At 41.7% G+C, this 16,710-nt stretch overlaps 1 protein-coding gene across 1 annotated transcript; it reads left to right on the top strand.

The window, feature by feature from the left end:
* Positions 1-246: 246 nt before the first annotated feature.
* Positions 247-12,228, top strand: LOC107296908 (acyl-coenzyme A synthetase ACSM4, mitochondrial-like). Its single transcript, XM_029286215.1, has 13 exons — positions 247-432; positions 1,920-2,130; positions 3,191-3,401; positions 4,428-4,571; positions 5,299-5,455; positions 6,135-6,214; positions 7,214-7,337; positions 7,987-8,067; positions 8,332-8,433; positions 9,128-9,255; positions 10,208-10,307; positions 11,104-11,223; positions 12,142-12,228. Exons 1-13 carry the CDS (start codon positions 247-249, stop codon positions 12,226-12,228), a joined length of 1,731 nt encoding a protein of 576 aa, XP_029142048.1.
* Positions 12,229-16,710: the final 4,482 nt, after the last annotated feature.

The raw sequence follows: 16,710 nt of genomic DNA, 5'->3' as shown, positions 1-16,710 counted from the left end.
ACATTTAGCTGAAAGGGTGGTTATTAAAAAACTGCAACAAGAAATACTTGGAAAGAACTTTGATTTCCCTGCTGATTTTATTCTTTCTTTCTTTCTTTCTTTCTTTCTTTCTTTCTTTCTTTCTTTCTTTCTTTCTTTCTTTCTTTCTTTCCTTATTTTGTCCTTTTTAATCTCTCTCATCTTGTAGATTAACAGTCTGCAGGGGCTAATGTTTGCTAACACCACTTGAATTTTTTTTCCCCAGCCATGAAGACTTCACTTTCTTTCTACGCGATATGGAAAACGATCCCTAGATTATTTCCGAGATATTCCAGATTCATCAGCAATCCTATATCTGCACAGTACGAAGCTGTAAGCCAGGGACAGGGCCAATTACCAGAGTATTTCAACTTTGCAAGTGACGTGCTGGATAACTGGACCCAAGTAGAAAAGGTAATTTTTTTTTTCTATTTGAGTAAGGTCTTTCTTTATTTCTAAAGTCTTGCCATCGCTCAGAATGGACTTTTTGACACAGACACGTCACTCTATCCTATTAATCTAGGGTGACCTTGCTACCCTACCTGTGTGATTTTTCCAGTTAGCTGGGATCAACTGCAAGTGGTCCTCAACTTTCATTTGGCGACTGTTTGAAGTTACCACAGCACTGAATAAAATGACTTGCAACCGGTCCTCGCAATAGCGACCATCCCGGCATCCCCATGTTCATGTGGTCAAAATTTGGGCGCTTGGCAACCAAGCACTGGAATTTTGATCCCAGGAACATGGGGATGCTGTGATCCTTCTTAAATGCGAGGACTGTTAAGTCATTTTACATGTATTTTACTATAATTGCAGCCTCCCGTTCATGTGATTCAGAGTAGTTGGATACAAGATGGGCGGCAAGCAAATTTGATCACTCAGTCAATCAATCAGTCGATGGGATCACTACTTATGATCTTCCCAGTTGGCTTCTGACAATGAGGGAAGCGGGATTCGTTTTAATGACCACATGATTGACTTAACTGCCTGATTTGCTTAACAATCATAGGTCATAATGGTCATAAAAACTGGGCATGACTTACTTAACAACCGTTTTGCTTAGCAATGGGAAATTTGCTCCCATTTGTGATCGTAAGTCAAGGACTGCCTGTAGCAGCCCCCAGGAATCACATTCCCATTTGGAAAAGGGATAGGGGACATTGAATGAACCAAAGACAATCACCTAAATATGAGCCAGCAGTGTGCTGCAGCTGCCAAAAAGGCCAACACAGTGCTAGGCTGCATTAACAGAGGGATAGAATCAAGATCACGTGAAGTGTTAATACCACTTTACAATGTCTTGGTAAGGCCACACTTGGAATACTGCATCCAGTTTTGGTCACTGCGATGTAAAAAAGATGTTGAGACTTTAGAAAGAGTACAGAGAAGAGCAACAAAGATGATTAGGGGACTGGAGGCTAAAGCATATAAGGAACGGCTGCTGGAATTGGGNTCCCTTCCAACTTTACTATTATTATTATTATAAAGTAGCAGACCAAAGTCAACTGCAAAACAAGTTTTTGTCCATCAAACTGTGCTCACAGAGAAACATTTAATGAAGTTTTAAGACAAGAACTATTTCTCTCTCTGTTTTAAAAATAAAACATTAACAGAGTTGGACGGGACCTTGGAGGTCTTGTAATCCAACCCCCTGCTCAAGCAGGAGACCCTACACCATTTCACACAAATGGCTGTCCCATCTCTTCTTAAAAATCTCCAGTGTTGGAGCACCCACAACTTCTGGAGGCAGGTCGTTCCCCTGGTTGATTATTCTCACTGTCAGGAAATTTCTCCCTATTTCTCTCTTTGATTACTTTCCACCCGTTGCTTCTTGTCTTGCCTTCTGGTACTTTGGAAGAATAAGTTGACCTCCTCTTCCTTTGCGGGGATTCATTTTGTAGGCTGGAAAAAGGTCTTCCAACCCAGCCCTGTGGTGGATCAACGGAAAAGGAGGCGAGGTCAGGTGGAGCTTTGAAGAACTGGGGATGTACTCCAGGAAAGTGGCCAATATCCTCACTGACCAATGTGGACTATGCCAAGGCGACAAAATCCTCCTCATTCTCTCCCGGATTCCGGAATGGTGGTTGGTGACCATGGCTTGCATCAGAACAGGTCAATTTAAAAAAAATGACATTATTTTTTATTTATTTTATTTGTTTCATTTATTTTCCGCCTGTCTTGCCTTTGGGGCTGTCCTAGGTGGCTTGCAACAATAAGAAGGAAGAAATGAGAAGCATGTAAACAAAACAGAAGTAATAAAAACAGAAGAATAAAATAAACAATGAAAAAGGATAGGTTTTAGAGAAAGCGTAAAAATTGATAAACTAATTCAAAGAGGGAGGGAGGGAGGCAGGAAGGAAGGAAAGGAGAGAGGGAGGGAGGGAAGGAGATGGGGAAGAGAAGAAAGGAAGGAAGGAAGGAAGGAAGGAAGGAAGGAAGGAAGGAAGGAAGGAAGGAAGGAAGGAAGGAGAGAGCATATATCAATATAATAAAAAAGATACTGTAGATAGTAGAGAGCAGAGAGGAAAGGGGAAGGTGGAGTCTGCTATCCATCTATCACAATCCAATCCATTACAATCAACAGACTAGGATAGAAAAAGTAGAGAACTGTGACCAAGCTAACTCTTGAAAGCAGCTTTCAGATCTTGATCAGATCTTGATCTGGCCAGGTTTCCTCCCTTCAAGAGAACTTACCAAACAAAAAAATGTAGAACTTCTAAAACAAACAGAGGCGCTTTCCTGACTAGGAAAAGAGAACCAAACAATAAATGCAGTCCTCGACTTACAGCCATCTGTTTAGCGACTGTTCAGAGTTACAAACCCCCTGAAAATAGTAACTTAGGACTGGTTTTCATACTTAGGACTATTGCAGCATCCCCTGGTCAGGGGATCAAAACTCAGGGGCTGAGCAACCGGCATGTGTTTGTGATAATTGCGGTGTCCCAAGGACCTTGGATCACCATTTGCAACCTTCCCAAGCTGTCTTCTGACAAGCAAAGTCAACGGAGGATTCGCTTAATGCCCGCATGATTCACTCAATCACCCTGGGGAAAAATGTCATAAAACGGGGCGCAACTCATTTAACAACTGCCTTGCTTAGCAACAGAGGTTTTGGGCCTCGGATTGTGACCATCAATCAAGGACTATTACTGACCTATTATCAACCTTGCAGGAATTGTGGCCATCCCCGCAACATCGCAACTAACTGCTAAGGACATTGAGTACCGACTCCAAGCTTCGGGGGCCAAATGCCTCATCACTACGGAGGCCTTAGGATCTGTAGTGGATTCCGTTGCCCCACAGTGCCCCTCCCTGAAAACCAAGCTGCTGGTGTCTTCTGAAGGCAGGCGAGAAGGTTGGCTGAACTTTGATGAACTGCTCAGGTGAGCTTCTCGGATAGTTCATTTCTCAGGATGCACCAGCGTGAATTTATGAGCTATAATCGTTTCTCCCAGGGTGATCTTCCCATGGTGGAACCTGAAACAAACAATTTGGTTTTAACCTGACTGACTAAATTATTTTCCCTCCCCCCGAGTTTGATTCAAGATGCTGATTTTGAGGTCAGTCTAGACCAGGGGTAGGCAACCTTGGCTCTTTCATGACTCGTGGACTTCAACTCCCAGAATTCCTGAGCTAGCATGGGGAAACTATAGCCCCTTCATGACTCGTGGACTTCAACTCCCAGAATTCCTGAGCCAGCATGGGGGAACTATGGCCCCTTCATGACTGGTGGACTTCAACTCCCAGAATTCCTGAGCCAGCCACGCTGAGGGGAAAGGGAGAGGTTTCCAAGCTGAGCCATGCTGGCTCAGGAATTCTAGGAGTTGAAGTCCACGAGTCATAAAAGAGCCAAGGTTGCCTACCCCTGGTCTAGATTTACACTGGAGGGCAGATAGTCCTTGAATTAAGACCAAGTGGATAGAGGGGTCATTAAGCAGATCTGGTTTCCCCCTTTGATTCTGCTTGTCGGAAAGTCGCAAAAGGTGATCACGTGACCCTGGGACACCTCAACAGTCATAAATACAAGTCAGTTGCCAAGTGTCCAAACTCATGGCTAAACAAACAGTCGTAAGTCCAGGTTGTATATCAAGAGCAATATTCTCAAACAAGAAATATACTGAAAATGGGAGGAAGAATCCAAAACTGGAACCCCCCCCCCGTTTTTCCTGAAGAGAGTTCAAAATTCGTTCCACGGCAATTTTAAATAAGGATCAGTAAAACCTCATTAAAAGTGTGAATGTGTTTAAAAACAAAGTTTCTTCAAGCCAGAATATAAACAGAAGGATAGAGGAATAAATATTGTGATCTGCTAATCAGCAATAATAATATCATACGGGGGTTGACTGTGACTGCTTCAATAGCCTGTGTTTCTAACGTTTTCAATTGCTGGGATGTTCTTTATTATACAGAGAGGCACCTGCCAGCCACACTTGTGCGAAAACCAGGATGAATGATCCCATGTTGGTTTATTTCACCAGTGGAACCACAGGGGCTCCCAAGATGGTTGAACACACGCAAGGAAGTCTGGGGTTCAGACCCATCATTAGTCAAAGGTCTGAAAGAAACTCCCTCAAAATCTCAGTGAAAATTCATAAGAGTGAATTCATTGTTAGATATATTGCATATTAATTTTAATAGACAAATATATGATCAGTGTAGTCTTTATAATTAAGTAGTACTGTTATGTTCAGAGGCTGTGTGTTAACTGATTTTAAACATGGCTGCTTAAGAAACAAGTGGAAAAATTTTAGATATAAGAATATCATAGAATCGTAGGCTGGAAGGGGTTTTGGAGGTCCTCTAGTCCAACCCCCTGCTCAAGCAGGAGACCTATACCATTCCAGTCAAATGGTTGAGCAGTCTATTTTTGAAAACCTCCTGTGATGGAGCACCCACAAGCCCAAAGGAATGAAATCTAATGAGCAAACATGGGCTGCTCACTAACCTTCAGCCTAACCTAGTATACATGGTTATTGTGATGATTAAGCTAACATTGTTCTTCAGAAGTCCTTCTAGAGAAAAAGCATAACGCATGAAAAAAAAACTTAACATGCAAGTAGCTAAGATGCCAACCAGCCATATCCTTGTCCATCATTGAGTCAAACTCATCACATTGAATGTCTGTCAACTATTTAGTTGGCTTTAATGCCAAACGATAAGAGGTCAATTCCATTCCATCAATTTCATCAGTCGCTTCCATTCCATCAATTTCCATTCAGTGGTTGGCTTTGTGGGCCCATCAAATTGCTCCTCACAATATGGTTTTCTTTGTTTTACCAGATCTTGGTTGTATACAACCCCTTCAGACATTGTATGGGGCACAGCAGATACAAGCTGGGTGGTGGCTGCCCTGGGTTCATTTTTTGATCCATGGGTTTTGGGATCCTGCGTCTTCATCCATAACCTACCAATGTTAGAGAAAACGACCATCCTAAAGGTAAGTTGACATTTCTTGACGCTCATGCTTCTTTATTCATTGACAGAACCTATATGGCCACCTACTTCACTTAACAATCCTAAATGTCTCACAACCAAGATTTTGAAGACCGTTTATCAAGATCTAATCTAACTCAATTCTTGATGAGTTGCTTGATACCGTATACCTAGCGATAAATTTATTTGTTTACATTTTGCATTTCCGGACCACCCATCTCCTTCAAAGAGGGACTCTGGGTGGTGCGCAGTACAGTATCAAAATATAAAAGAGTCGCGTGAAACTATTAGAGTCGAAATTCAAAATTAAAATTTTAGAAGATTATAAAATTGCAACCGTGCAAAATTTATAAAAGTATAAATTTCTCACCTTTATAAAATCGCAACATTTTATATTGTTAAATAATAGCAACCCACGAAACCTGCATGTCCCAGGAGACAAGCGACCCTCACAAGGATTATTCTCCAGCCTAGAAGGTGTGCAGATACATCTTCCAGTATGAGTAGGTGAAGAATCTTGAACCCCACCTTTGTGTCCAATTATTTGTCTGTATCAGCTCATTTGTGTTAGAACTCAACACAATTAGCCTAACGCTGAATTTACCAACCCTTGGATTAGTTCAGTGTGTAATTCGTGCGCAGCCTTTGCTTGGCTTCTTATTATGCACGTGTGTTCTTTTTAGACTTTGTCCCAATTTCCAATCACCGCTTTTGTGAGTCCTCCTACCTTCTTTCGCATGTTTTTTGGGGAAGATTTCACCAGGTATGTGTTTTTTGTTAAGGATGTGCCCTCCTTTCAGAACCCGTTTTGAAGTTTATCATTCTAGCCTGCTCCTGAGGGTCTCAAAAAAGGTAAAACGTAGGTCAGGGGTGTCCAACTTTGGCAACTTTCAGACCTGTGGACTTCAACTCCCAGAATTCCCCAGCCAACCAAGGGAATTCTTGGAGCTGAAGTCCACAAGACTTAAAGTTGCCAAGGTTGGACACCCTTGATCTAGGTTATACTTTGTGTTCAGCTGCAGGTTGGTTTTCTTGGTTTTGGCTCAGTGTGTTTTACAAACTCCGCTGTAATTGCTTATAAACCATGTCTTCTAGTAGAGCATGAGGTGGAAACTCAATTGTGATTTATGTAATAAACAGTAATGGTTTAATGCAGGGGTAGTCAACCTTGGCTCTTTTATGACTCGTGGACGTCAATTCCCAGAATTCCTGAGCCAGCTTAGTTGGCTCAGGAATTCTGGGAGTTGAAGTCCACGAGTCATAAAAGAGCCAAGGTTGACTACCCCTGGTTTAATGATTTAACACCAACCGAGTTTGGTTTAATGTCCAAAGTGAACTCAAGAGAAGCCCAGTAAGGAGATGTGAAGGTTCTATATTGAAGCTCCCATTGATACAGAAGTCTCCTCCTTAACCTTGTTAATCTCAGTGACCAAGAATCAGGACCATCCGTTAGTTGCACCATGGAAGATTTGTTCAAGGCTTATATTTAAGAATCTAGTCAACTAAAGTTCAACACTAAATTGGTGCCAGAAAAAGATCAATGGAATTTAGAAGTTAACCTTGGATCATTTGTAGAACGCAATGATTCTAAGCTGATAACACCTTTAACTCCACCCCCCCTTCTTCTGCTTATTCTTCTACAGTTAACAGTTCCTCACTCTCAATAATACTTCTAGCAGAATTCTCTTGATGCTTTGTTTATAACCTGCCCCAGGATATTAATGTCCACCTTCTTAAAAATCTTATGTACACTCTCATTAAGTTACAAGTTCAAGAGCCTCCAATACTGTATAAGTGGAGGAGAACCAATAAGCCTTGAAGTGATGGAACAATGGAAGAACAAGACAGGACTGGACATCTATGAATTATATGGACAGACAGAAACCGTAAGTTCTATTTAATTCATAGTGACTTTCCCACAATTATTTTAAAATGTTGCAAGACTCCCAGATACGTCTAGAGCACTGTTCTTCAACCTCAACAACTTTTAAGGTGTGTGGACTTCAACTCCCAGATTTCCCCACGGATGGCTGGGGAATTCTGGGAATTGAAATCCATTGATTTTAACATTGCTGAGTTTGAGAAATACTGCTCCAGAGGATGGAATATTGTTTTACCTTTAGAAGAAGAATAAAGAAAAAAATTATAATTGACATAGTTTGGTAGATGTTGGCTTCTAATATTTCAAATGTTTCCTACTGAGCAAATATTTTACGTTTGGGGGCACTAAACTATAGACACTACTGAGGAAAAAAATAGACAAGCTGATGAGGCATCCAGTTCTAACTGATCTATAATAATTTATTGATAACCCAAAATAACTGTCAAGAAGAAGCATAATGGAGGTGAAATTACAGTCCTGTACATATGTCTTTGTGGGTAAGCCTATTGAAATAGATTTCTCTGTGAATATGGGTGGGCCAAACTACCGTATATGTGTTTCTAAAACCATGGAAAAAAATGAGGAGGCTGTGTGTGTTTGGGTGTACGTATATGTGCGTTTATTTCTGAATAAAGTAATTTTCTTTCATATAGGGATCAATTTGTTCAGTTCCCGAAGGAATGAAAATTAAGCCTGGCACCATTGGAAAAGCTCTTTCTCCTTACGATGTCCAGGTTGGTATTTTCAATCTTCTCCTTCGTATTAATTTTCAAATTAAATGCATTCAAGTTATCAAAATAGATTACAGGAAATCCTTGACCTATGACCACGATTGAGCCCAAACTGGCAAATACATGCCAGTTTCCAAGCATCCATAAGTCACTTTTTTTTCAGTGCTGTCGTAATTTCAAACCGTCACTAAATTAGTGGTTGTAACTCAGGGACTACTTGTCTATCCAGATAAAGGCCAGTGGTTGAGTCGTTTATTTCTTTTCTAGATTGTAGACCAAGAAGCAAATATTTTACCACCTGGAAAAGAAGGTGAAATAGCGATCAGAATAAAACCCGAACGACCCCTTGGTTTGTTCACTCAGTACATTGTAAGTAAACTCTCTTGTAGCCTTGGAATTTAGGGTCATTAAGAGATTCCGAGCCCTTTGACGAAATAAATTATCCTTTTACACAGTGTTAGAAGGAATTAAAATGAGTCTCAAAAATCTCAAGAATTAGAGAAGGACGTTTGGGGGGGGGGGAGATATGTCTAAAAACTGGGTGTCCAATCTTGGCACCTGTGGACTGGCTGGGGAATTCTGGGAGTTGAAGTCCACAGGTCTTAAAGTTGCCAAGGGTGGATACTCCTGGTCTACAAGAGCTGACTGAGGAATTCTGGGAGTTGAAGTCCACAAGTCTTAAAGTTGCCAAGGGTGGATACTCCTGGTCTACAAGAGCTGACTGAGGAATTCTGGGAGTTGAAGTCCACACGTCTTAAAGTTGCCACGGTTGGACGCCCTTGTCTAGAGCAGGGGTAGTCAACCTTGGCTCTTTTATGACTCGTGGACTTCAATTCCCAGAATTCCTGAGCCAGGAATTCTGGGAGTTGAAGTCCACGAGTCATAAAAGAGCCAAAGTTGACTACCCCTGGTCTAGAGACTAAATTAGATTGTGTCCTTTTCTTTGTATGGGAGAATACATCTTTACTGACCCATCACAGTGGCCAATGAAATTCTCCCTACAGACTTCCATTGAAGTGGTAGTTATATGGCTGATTGTGTCCTTCTGAAATGTTCTCATCAGAATGCGCCACAAAAAACAGCTGCCACAGAACACGGGGACTTTTTCTGCACTGGAGACAGAGGAGTGATGGATGAAGATGGCTACTTTCGGTTTATAGGACGAGCTGACGATATCATCAAATCATCTGGGTCAGTTGCCTTCCTGCGGGTTGTTTATAGCCCTCCAGAGTTGAGAGAACCTTCCAATTTTGCAAACATTGAGCACTTAGGCAAACATCAAAATGTCACTTACAAATCAAAGCTCTCTTTAAAAAAAGAGAGAGAGCTGAACCTGGGTCCCCTTTGATGCCAAGGTCAACCGGTGAGGTCTACCCATATTTTCCTTCCATCTGTACTTTCCTTTGGGGTTTCCACTGAGATCAGACCCTGGGTTAGAACTTGAACGGGTGATCTGAATTGAGACGAAAAGTTGGGATAGATTTGTGGGTCATTAGCCCACACCCGTGGTCTTCTGCCCCAATAATCTGAGCTTGTGAGAAGAAAGCACAACAACTTTCTCAGCAGGATAGGAAATAGGGATAGTTCTTGGACTTACAGCCATTTGCTTAGTTACCGTTCGAATTTACAATGGCACTGAAAAAGTGACTTATGACCATGTTTCACACTTACGACCAATGCAATATCTCCATGTTCACGTGATAAAAAATTGGGCACTGGGCAACTGGCATGCATGTATGATGGTTGCAGTGTCCTGAGGTCATGTGATCCCCATTTGTAACCCTTCCCATCTGGCTTCCGACAGGCAAAATCAAGCCCCCCCCCCTTCGGACTAAGTCACTCGTTTAGGTCATTAAGTGAATCGTTGACTATCATTTTACCCCGTTTTGAGTGAACGGAGTGAATCGTTACCTTTAAACCCCGGGTCAAAACTAACCTTCAGCTGTTAATGGACATTAAGATGTCCGAACATTAACATGACCCAACTAGGTATTCCGTCATAACACATGCCTAAGAAGAGCCACTACGCGCTTTATGTTCCCCAAAATGGCCCATCCACAGTAGATGTTAGAACCATTTGCTTCCTGGTTTATAAATGTATAAATTTCCCTAGTTTTGATTGATTGGGATCCCTTTTTTCCAGGTATCGTATCGGACCATTTGAAGTAGAAAGTGTGCTCTTGAAACACCCAGCGGTAGCAGAAGTTGCGGTGGTCAGTAGTCCAGATCCAGTCAGAGGAGAGGTAAGAAGACCCCACCCAAGCAATAATCTCTACACCAGCCGGTTTGCACCAGTTTGGCAGAACCGGTAGCTAATTTTTGGTTGCCCAGGCCCAGAATGGACTTCCGGAAGTGGCATCCACGCAGAGAACCGGTTGTTCACATATTTGAATCCCACCACTGGATGGATGGATGGATGGATGGATGGATGGATGGATGGATGGATGGATGGATGGATGGATAGATAGATAGATAGATAGATAGATAGATAGATGATAGATAGATAGATAGATAGATAGATAGATAGATAGATAGATAGATAGATAGATGATAGATAGATAGATAGATAGATAGATAGATAGATAGATAGATAGATAGATAGATAGATAGATAGATACAGTGGTGGGATTCAGCCAGTTTGCACCAGTTCGGCAAGCCCAGAATGGACTTCCAGAAGTGGCATCCACGCAGAGAACCGGTTGTTCACATATTTGAATTCCACCACTGTGTAAGATTGCTCTGAAATAAAAACCTTTCACCTTGGGAAGAAAGATGGCCTAAATAGAAGTCAAAGCCTACAATGACCTTGTCTTCGTATGTTGTTATGTTATGTTATGTTATGTTATGTTATGTTATGTTATGTTATGTTATGTTATGTTATGTTATGTTATGTTATGTTATGTTATTATTCCTTATATAAAGTGCACTCTGGAATTTAGTTTCTGAGAATTTGAGAAAGTTTCAGGAGAGACAGGAAACATTCAAAACAATAAGTCCTTGTTTTGAGGTACTTGGGCATGTTCCGTCTCTGCGTTTTAGGTGGTAAAGGCATTTGTGGTGTTGTCTACGGGCTACTCAAAACACAGCAAGGAGAAATTAACCATGGAACTTCAGGAACATGTCAAAAAAATGACTGCTCCATACAAATACCCAAGAAAGGTAAATATTTATTCCTATATTGGAAATGTGTTGAAAGACACCTGAAGATATGAATATGAATCTGAGAATCCTTGTAGCTCCCAATGACACAGAATTGAAAATAGAATAGTAGAAAAATAGGGTTAGAAAGGAAACTGGAGGTCTTCTAGTCCAATCTCCTGCTTGAACAGGAGACCCTATAAAATTCCAGACAAATGATTGTCCAATCTCTTCTTGAAAAGCTCCAGTGATGGAGCACTCATAACTTCCAGAGGTAAGTTATTCCACTGATTAATTGTTCTCACTTTCAGGAATGTTCTCCTTAGTTCTAGATTGAATCTCTCTTTAATGATCTTCTATCCATGACCTCTTGTCCTGATCTTTAGCACTTTGGAAAATAAATCAATCCCCTCAAGTACTGGAAGCTGGTGTCCTGTCACCCCCTACTTCTTTTCTTTGTTGGACAAGACAACCCTAGTTCCCTCAATCATGATGTCAATACATATTGACATTATACATGTCCATTCATTTATAATTGGCATTATGAATGACCATGAATAAAAGATCAAGAGTTGTCTCTCCTTAAACAATTCTCTACTAGTGATCTTTTCAAAATCCAATGACAAAATGGTGTCCCTTCTTGGAAAACCTAGTCATCTGAAATCTTTCCTGGTTTGATGACTGCTTCCAAAAAGAAATGAGGCTGTCCAGGTCTTCACAATAGGAAATGTTGGCCATTGCGTTCTCTACTGGAAGATTAGGATCCCCTTCTTTTAGCAATCGAAATTTCAGCGTTGATGTTCCAGCTGATTTAAGAGAGGCACTGAAATGAAAAAAATGGATTCCAACGTATTCATTATTGATGAGTAATCAAGATTGCAAAGACAATCTCATCAAGATCTACATGGCCTTTGTTTTGCACTTTTCTGTCTTTAATAGGTGGAATTTGTCCAGCAGCTACCAAAATCCGTGACAGGGAAGATCCGACGGAATGAATTAAGAGACCAAGAATGGGTCCGAGTTTAAATCTATAGAAAGCTTGCTTTATCTCCACAGTTTTCTGGCACAGATGTGATCCAAAACCCTGTTACTCTTGAAATGACCTGGTTTTTTGGCTCAGTTTTGAGTGTTCCCACTGAAACCTATAGATGCCATACATTAAAAGCGATCTTCCTCAAAACCATGTAGTAAGAAGATGTTGTTGATGTCAAAATGAAAGAGAAATCTAGAGGACAAGTGGAATGGGGTGGGATGGTTAAGATCCTGGACTTTCTGACTGGGGAAAACAAGGTTCAAATCACCCTCAGTGATTCTCTGGGTTCCTCTTTCTCAGCCTTGAGACTCTCGCGAGATGCTGGTTATTGTTGAGATACACCACAGATCCCTATGTAAGTTACTTTGAGGTCCTAGAGAAAAGAAAGGAGACAAAGCTAAACATATCAACATTTCTCCCACTTCAAGATCTATTTCCCCCAATGTGTCTGATAGTACATTGTTTCAAGAAGGAATACAGCCCAACCAGACAACTACATGAATAGAAAATTATCTCATTGTAAGAATGTTGACCCTGTAGGCATCTGGGCTATCTTCACTTTGCAGCTGTGGCATTCCCATTGACTGTCATTCAAAGTTAGTCGGAATTAGGTTAACCATGACATTGTAAGAGGACAACAACCTTGTTAGTCCATGTTAGCTAAAAAGTAGGGGTCTGGTAGCACTAGCACACTAACAAACTAAGCTAACAAAGCTTATTCCAAAACCTAAGCTGGAGCTCCTGAAAAGGTGCTACCAAATTCCTTCCGATTAACCCTGAAAGTTAGTTAGCAGGAAGCATAACTAACAGAACTCGTTTTTTTATGCTCTGAAACCACCAAGATGTTTATATCCTGATTCACAAACTTCCATTTTTCATACCTGAACTGACTCTTTCTATTCTGTGGCTAACCGTGCTGCCTTTTTACAAAAGAGGTCAACTGATTGGGAGTCATACCAGACCTACACATTAATACTCGCATCACAAATGATTAAACCGTTGGGGGTGATGGTTGGACACCACCTGCCCCACACGTGGACAAGACAGGGTTAATAATCATGCTACAGACGGGTTCATAGACGGAGATGATGGGTTCAAATGAAATGCTGACTCAGGTGATTAAGTATTAACAAAGGTTATAATGCGAAGGATTGAAAAAGGTAAACTCAGCAAAATCAACCCTCCCTATGCTAGATCTGCTAACCAGGTTAGGCCCTGGGTTATGCTGGTCAGCTGAGTGTCTGCCACAGCTGAGAGAAAAATAGAATTAAATAAAATAAGATTCAGTGCCATCAGCGGTGCTCTTTAAAGCCCCTTTCCAGACAGTTCGCAGTCTGACAAAGCGATTAACTCAACAAGCAAGTCTACAGATTAATTTGCAGCCAAAACAGTTGCTATCTAATTCTGCATTCCAGTCTAGCAGCCATAGGTAACTAACTGCATGCCTTTCTAGCTAAATCTCTCCTTGAGGATCGTTCCAAACTTTGCCGCTATCGGTGGTTCTCGACTTACGACAATGGCGCCCCAAATTTCCGTAGCTAAGCGGAACCGTTGTTAACGTGAGTTTTGCCCCATTCAACAATCTTTCTTGTCGCAGATGCTAAGTGAATCTGGCTTCCCCATTGACTTGACTTGACTTGCCAGAAGCTTGCAAAAGTTGATCACCTCACTCTGAGGCACTGCAGCTGTCATAAGTACGAGTTAGTTGTGAAGCGTCTCAATTTTGATCACATGACCCTGGGGATGCTACAACGGTTATAAGTGTGGGGAAAAAATTTCAATGCTGTTGTAACTTTGAAGAATCGCTAAGCGGAATGTTGTAAGTTGAGGACCTCCACTAATTATAATTTTTTTCATGGAGTTTGGGAGGACTAAATGAATATAGTACAACAATACAAGTTGTATCGTGGTCACTAAACAAAACAGCCGCATTCTTATAGGCCAGGGGTAGACAACCTTGGCTCTTTTATGATTCGTGGACTTCAACTCCCAGAATTCCTGAGCCAGCATGGCTCAACTTGGAAACCTCTCTCTTTTCCCTCAGCATGGCTGGCTCAGGAATTCTGGGAGTTGAAGTCCACCAGTCATAAAAGAGCCAAGGTTGCCTACCCCTGCCCTAGGGCATTCAACCATAGAGAGGAGAAAACCAAGATTGTCCACCCTGATTTAAAGCATTCACTGCATTCACTGCATTTCTTCACATTTTTTTCTGGCCCCATTCCAGCTTTCCAAAGAAGGTGCCCATCCTATCTTGGTCCTAAATTAATTGAGTTTAGGAGCTATTATTTAACCAATACGGTTTGTACAATGGAATGAATGGTTCGACGAAAACCAAAGGGCAAGAATTGCAACACAGAATTGCAATATGGAGATCCCGTTTCCACTTCCTTTTTGCTCCTTGCATGACTCTTCGGTTATATAAATTTTATGGGGTCTGGAGTGAACGAGTTTAAAGGGACCCTCTTCTCTCAGAATTGGCCTAGATCAGTGGTTCTCAACCTTTTTAATGCCGCGACCCCAACCGGTCATAAGTCGAGGACTAAACCAGTCGTAAGTCGAGGACTACCCAACCGGTCGTAAGTCAAGGACTTTCCCTGCCCGGGAGCGCCGCGCATGCGTGGTTCCGCCCCCTGCGCCGGCCGAGGCGTAGCTGCCAAGCGGCAGAGACGGAGCAGGCCGACCACCAGCTGGCCCAGCCCAAGGGAGGTAAGGCACCCGCTGGAAAAGGGGGGAAAATGGCAGACAAAAAAAATGGCGGACAAAAAAAATGCCGGACAGCCTTGCTTGGCGACCCCCATGAAATGGTCGATCGACCCCAAATGGGGTCCCGACCCACAGGTTGAGAACCACTGGCCTAGAGCTTGTTTGAAAGGTAAGTAATCAACTCCGGCACTGTTTAAGACCGTCTGATTTCTCGTTCCGCAGCGTGATCAATCGGGGGGGGGGGCAAGAGGCTGGTGACTCATATAAGGTGTTCATCAAGCTAATACGACGCTAAGCCTGGAATATTCATGAGATGCAAAGTTTCCCGCTTGAAAAACATGTCAGGAAAAGCAAGGGGACGCTGATTTGATCCTAGTTTCTTTCTACTACATCCCGAGTCAATTTCAGTTAAGGTTTATCACAATTTGTACGCCACCATCACGAATAGGAGATATCCCGAATGATGTGTCCTCTTTTTTTTTTGAGGCGTCTTCATTGCTTGATAACGGTCTACAACTGCAATAAAGCTCAACTCAAATGGTGAACAAGCAATTTAACTTTCCGATGACGGCTAAGCCTCCACCTAAACGAGAGATGTAAGTAGTGAGTGAATACAGGTAGTCCTCGACTTAAAACAGATCATTTACTGACCGTTCAAAGTTACAACGGCACCGAAAAAGTAACCTACAACCATTTTTCACACTTACGACCCTTTCAGCATGTGACCAAAATTCGAATGCTTGGCAACTGACTCGTATTTTTGACGGTTGCAGTGTCCCAGGATCGTGTGATCCCCTTTTGCGACCATCTTACAAGCAGTCAATGGGGAAGCCAGATTTAGTTAATGTAATAACTGCAGTGATTCATTTAACAACTGCGGCAAGAAAATTCGTAAAATGGGGCAAAATTCATTTAACAAATGTTTCACGTAGCAACAGAAATTTTGGGTCCAACTGTGGTCGTAAATGGGGGATTGTCTGTGGTCTTTTTCAACTTCTCCAAAGTTCAGTGGGATCAATACTCTTCCTATCTTGCCAAAGTTCATATGATTTTTTTAATTATCATTTTATAATAATAATAATAATAATAATAATAATAGTAATAATAATAATAATAATAATAATAATAATAATTAATAAAGTTGGAAGGGATCTTGGAGGTCATCTGGTCCAACCCCCTGCTCAGGCAGGAAATATATACCATGTCAGACAAATGGCTGTCCAGTCTCTTCTTAAAAACTTCCAGTGTTGGAGCATTCACCGCTTCTGGAGGCAGGTTGTTCCACTGGCTAATTGTTCTCACTGTCAGGAAGTTTCTCCTTAGTTCTAGGATGCTTCTCTCCTTGATCAGTTTCCATCCGTTGCTTCTTGTCCTGCCTTCAGGCGCTTTGGAGAATAGCTTGACTCCCTCTTCTTTGGGGCAGCCCCTGAGATACTGGAACACTGCTATCCTGTCCCCCCTCGTCCTTCTCTTCATTAGACTAGACATACCCAATTCCAGCAACCGTTCCTTATATGCTTTAGCCTCCAGTCCCCTAATCATCTTTGTTTTAAAATATTTATTTTTGTGGGGTTGGATGGAAAAAATGCTCTGTCCATCCCATCACTTCAAATATTAAAACACGCTTTTGGAGATGTTGGTAGGAAGATTGAGGAGGCGGAGAATAAAAATCTTGACATCTTTTGATTGACACAGCCTGCAGAAAGGAAAAGAAATTTTTCACATGAGTGACATAGTCTAAGATTAACATTTAATTACAAAATAGTTCGGGA

The sequence above is a fragment of the Protobothrops mucrosquamatus genome, unplaced genomic scaffold (assembly GCF_001527695.2).
Source record: "Protobothrops mucrosquamatus isolate PMUCROS unplaced genomic scaffold, P.Mucros_1.0 scaffold_209, whole genome shotgun sequence".
NCBI classification, from domain to species: Eukaryota; Metazoa; Chordata; class Lepidosauria; order Squamata; family Viperidae; genus Protobothrops; species Protobothrops mucrosquamatus.
This window is presented reverse-complemented; position numbering and strand designations above follow the sequence as displayed.

What these genes read in the sequence shown, in the direction of transcription:
- LOC107296908 (XM_029286215.1), top strand. Translation starts at nt 247, where the DNA reads ATGAAGACTTCACTTTCTTTCTACGCGATATGGAAAACGATCCCTAGA. An exon ending in AGACCCATCATTAGTCAAAG is followed by an intron (nt 4,572 to 5,298) that starts GTCTGAAAGAAA and finishes TTGTTTTACCAG; the next exon opens with ATCTTGGTTGTATACAACCC. An exon ending in GATATCATCAAATCATCTGG is followed by an intron (nt 9,256 to 10,207) that starts GTCAGTTGCCTT and finishes CCTTTTTTCCAG; the next exon opens with GTATCGTATCGGACCATTTG.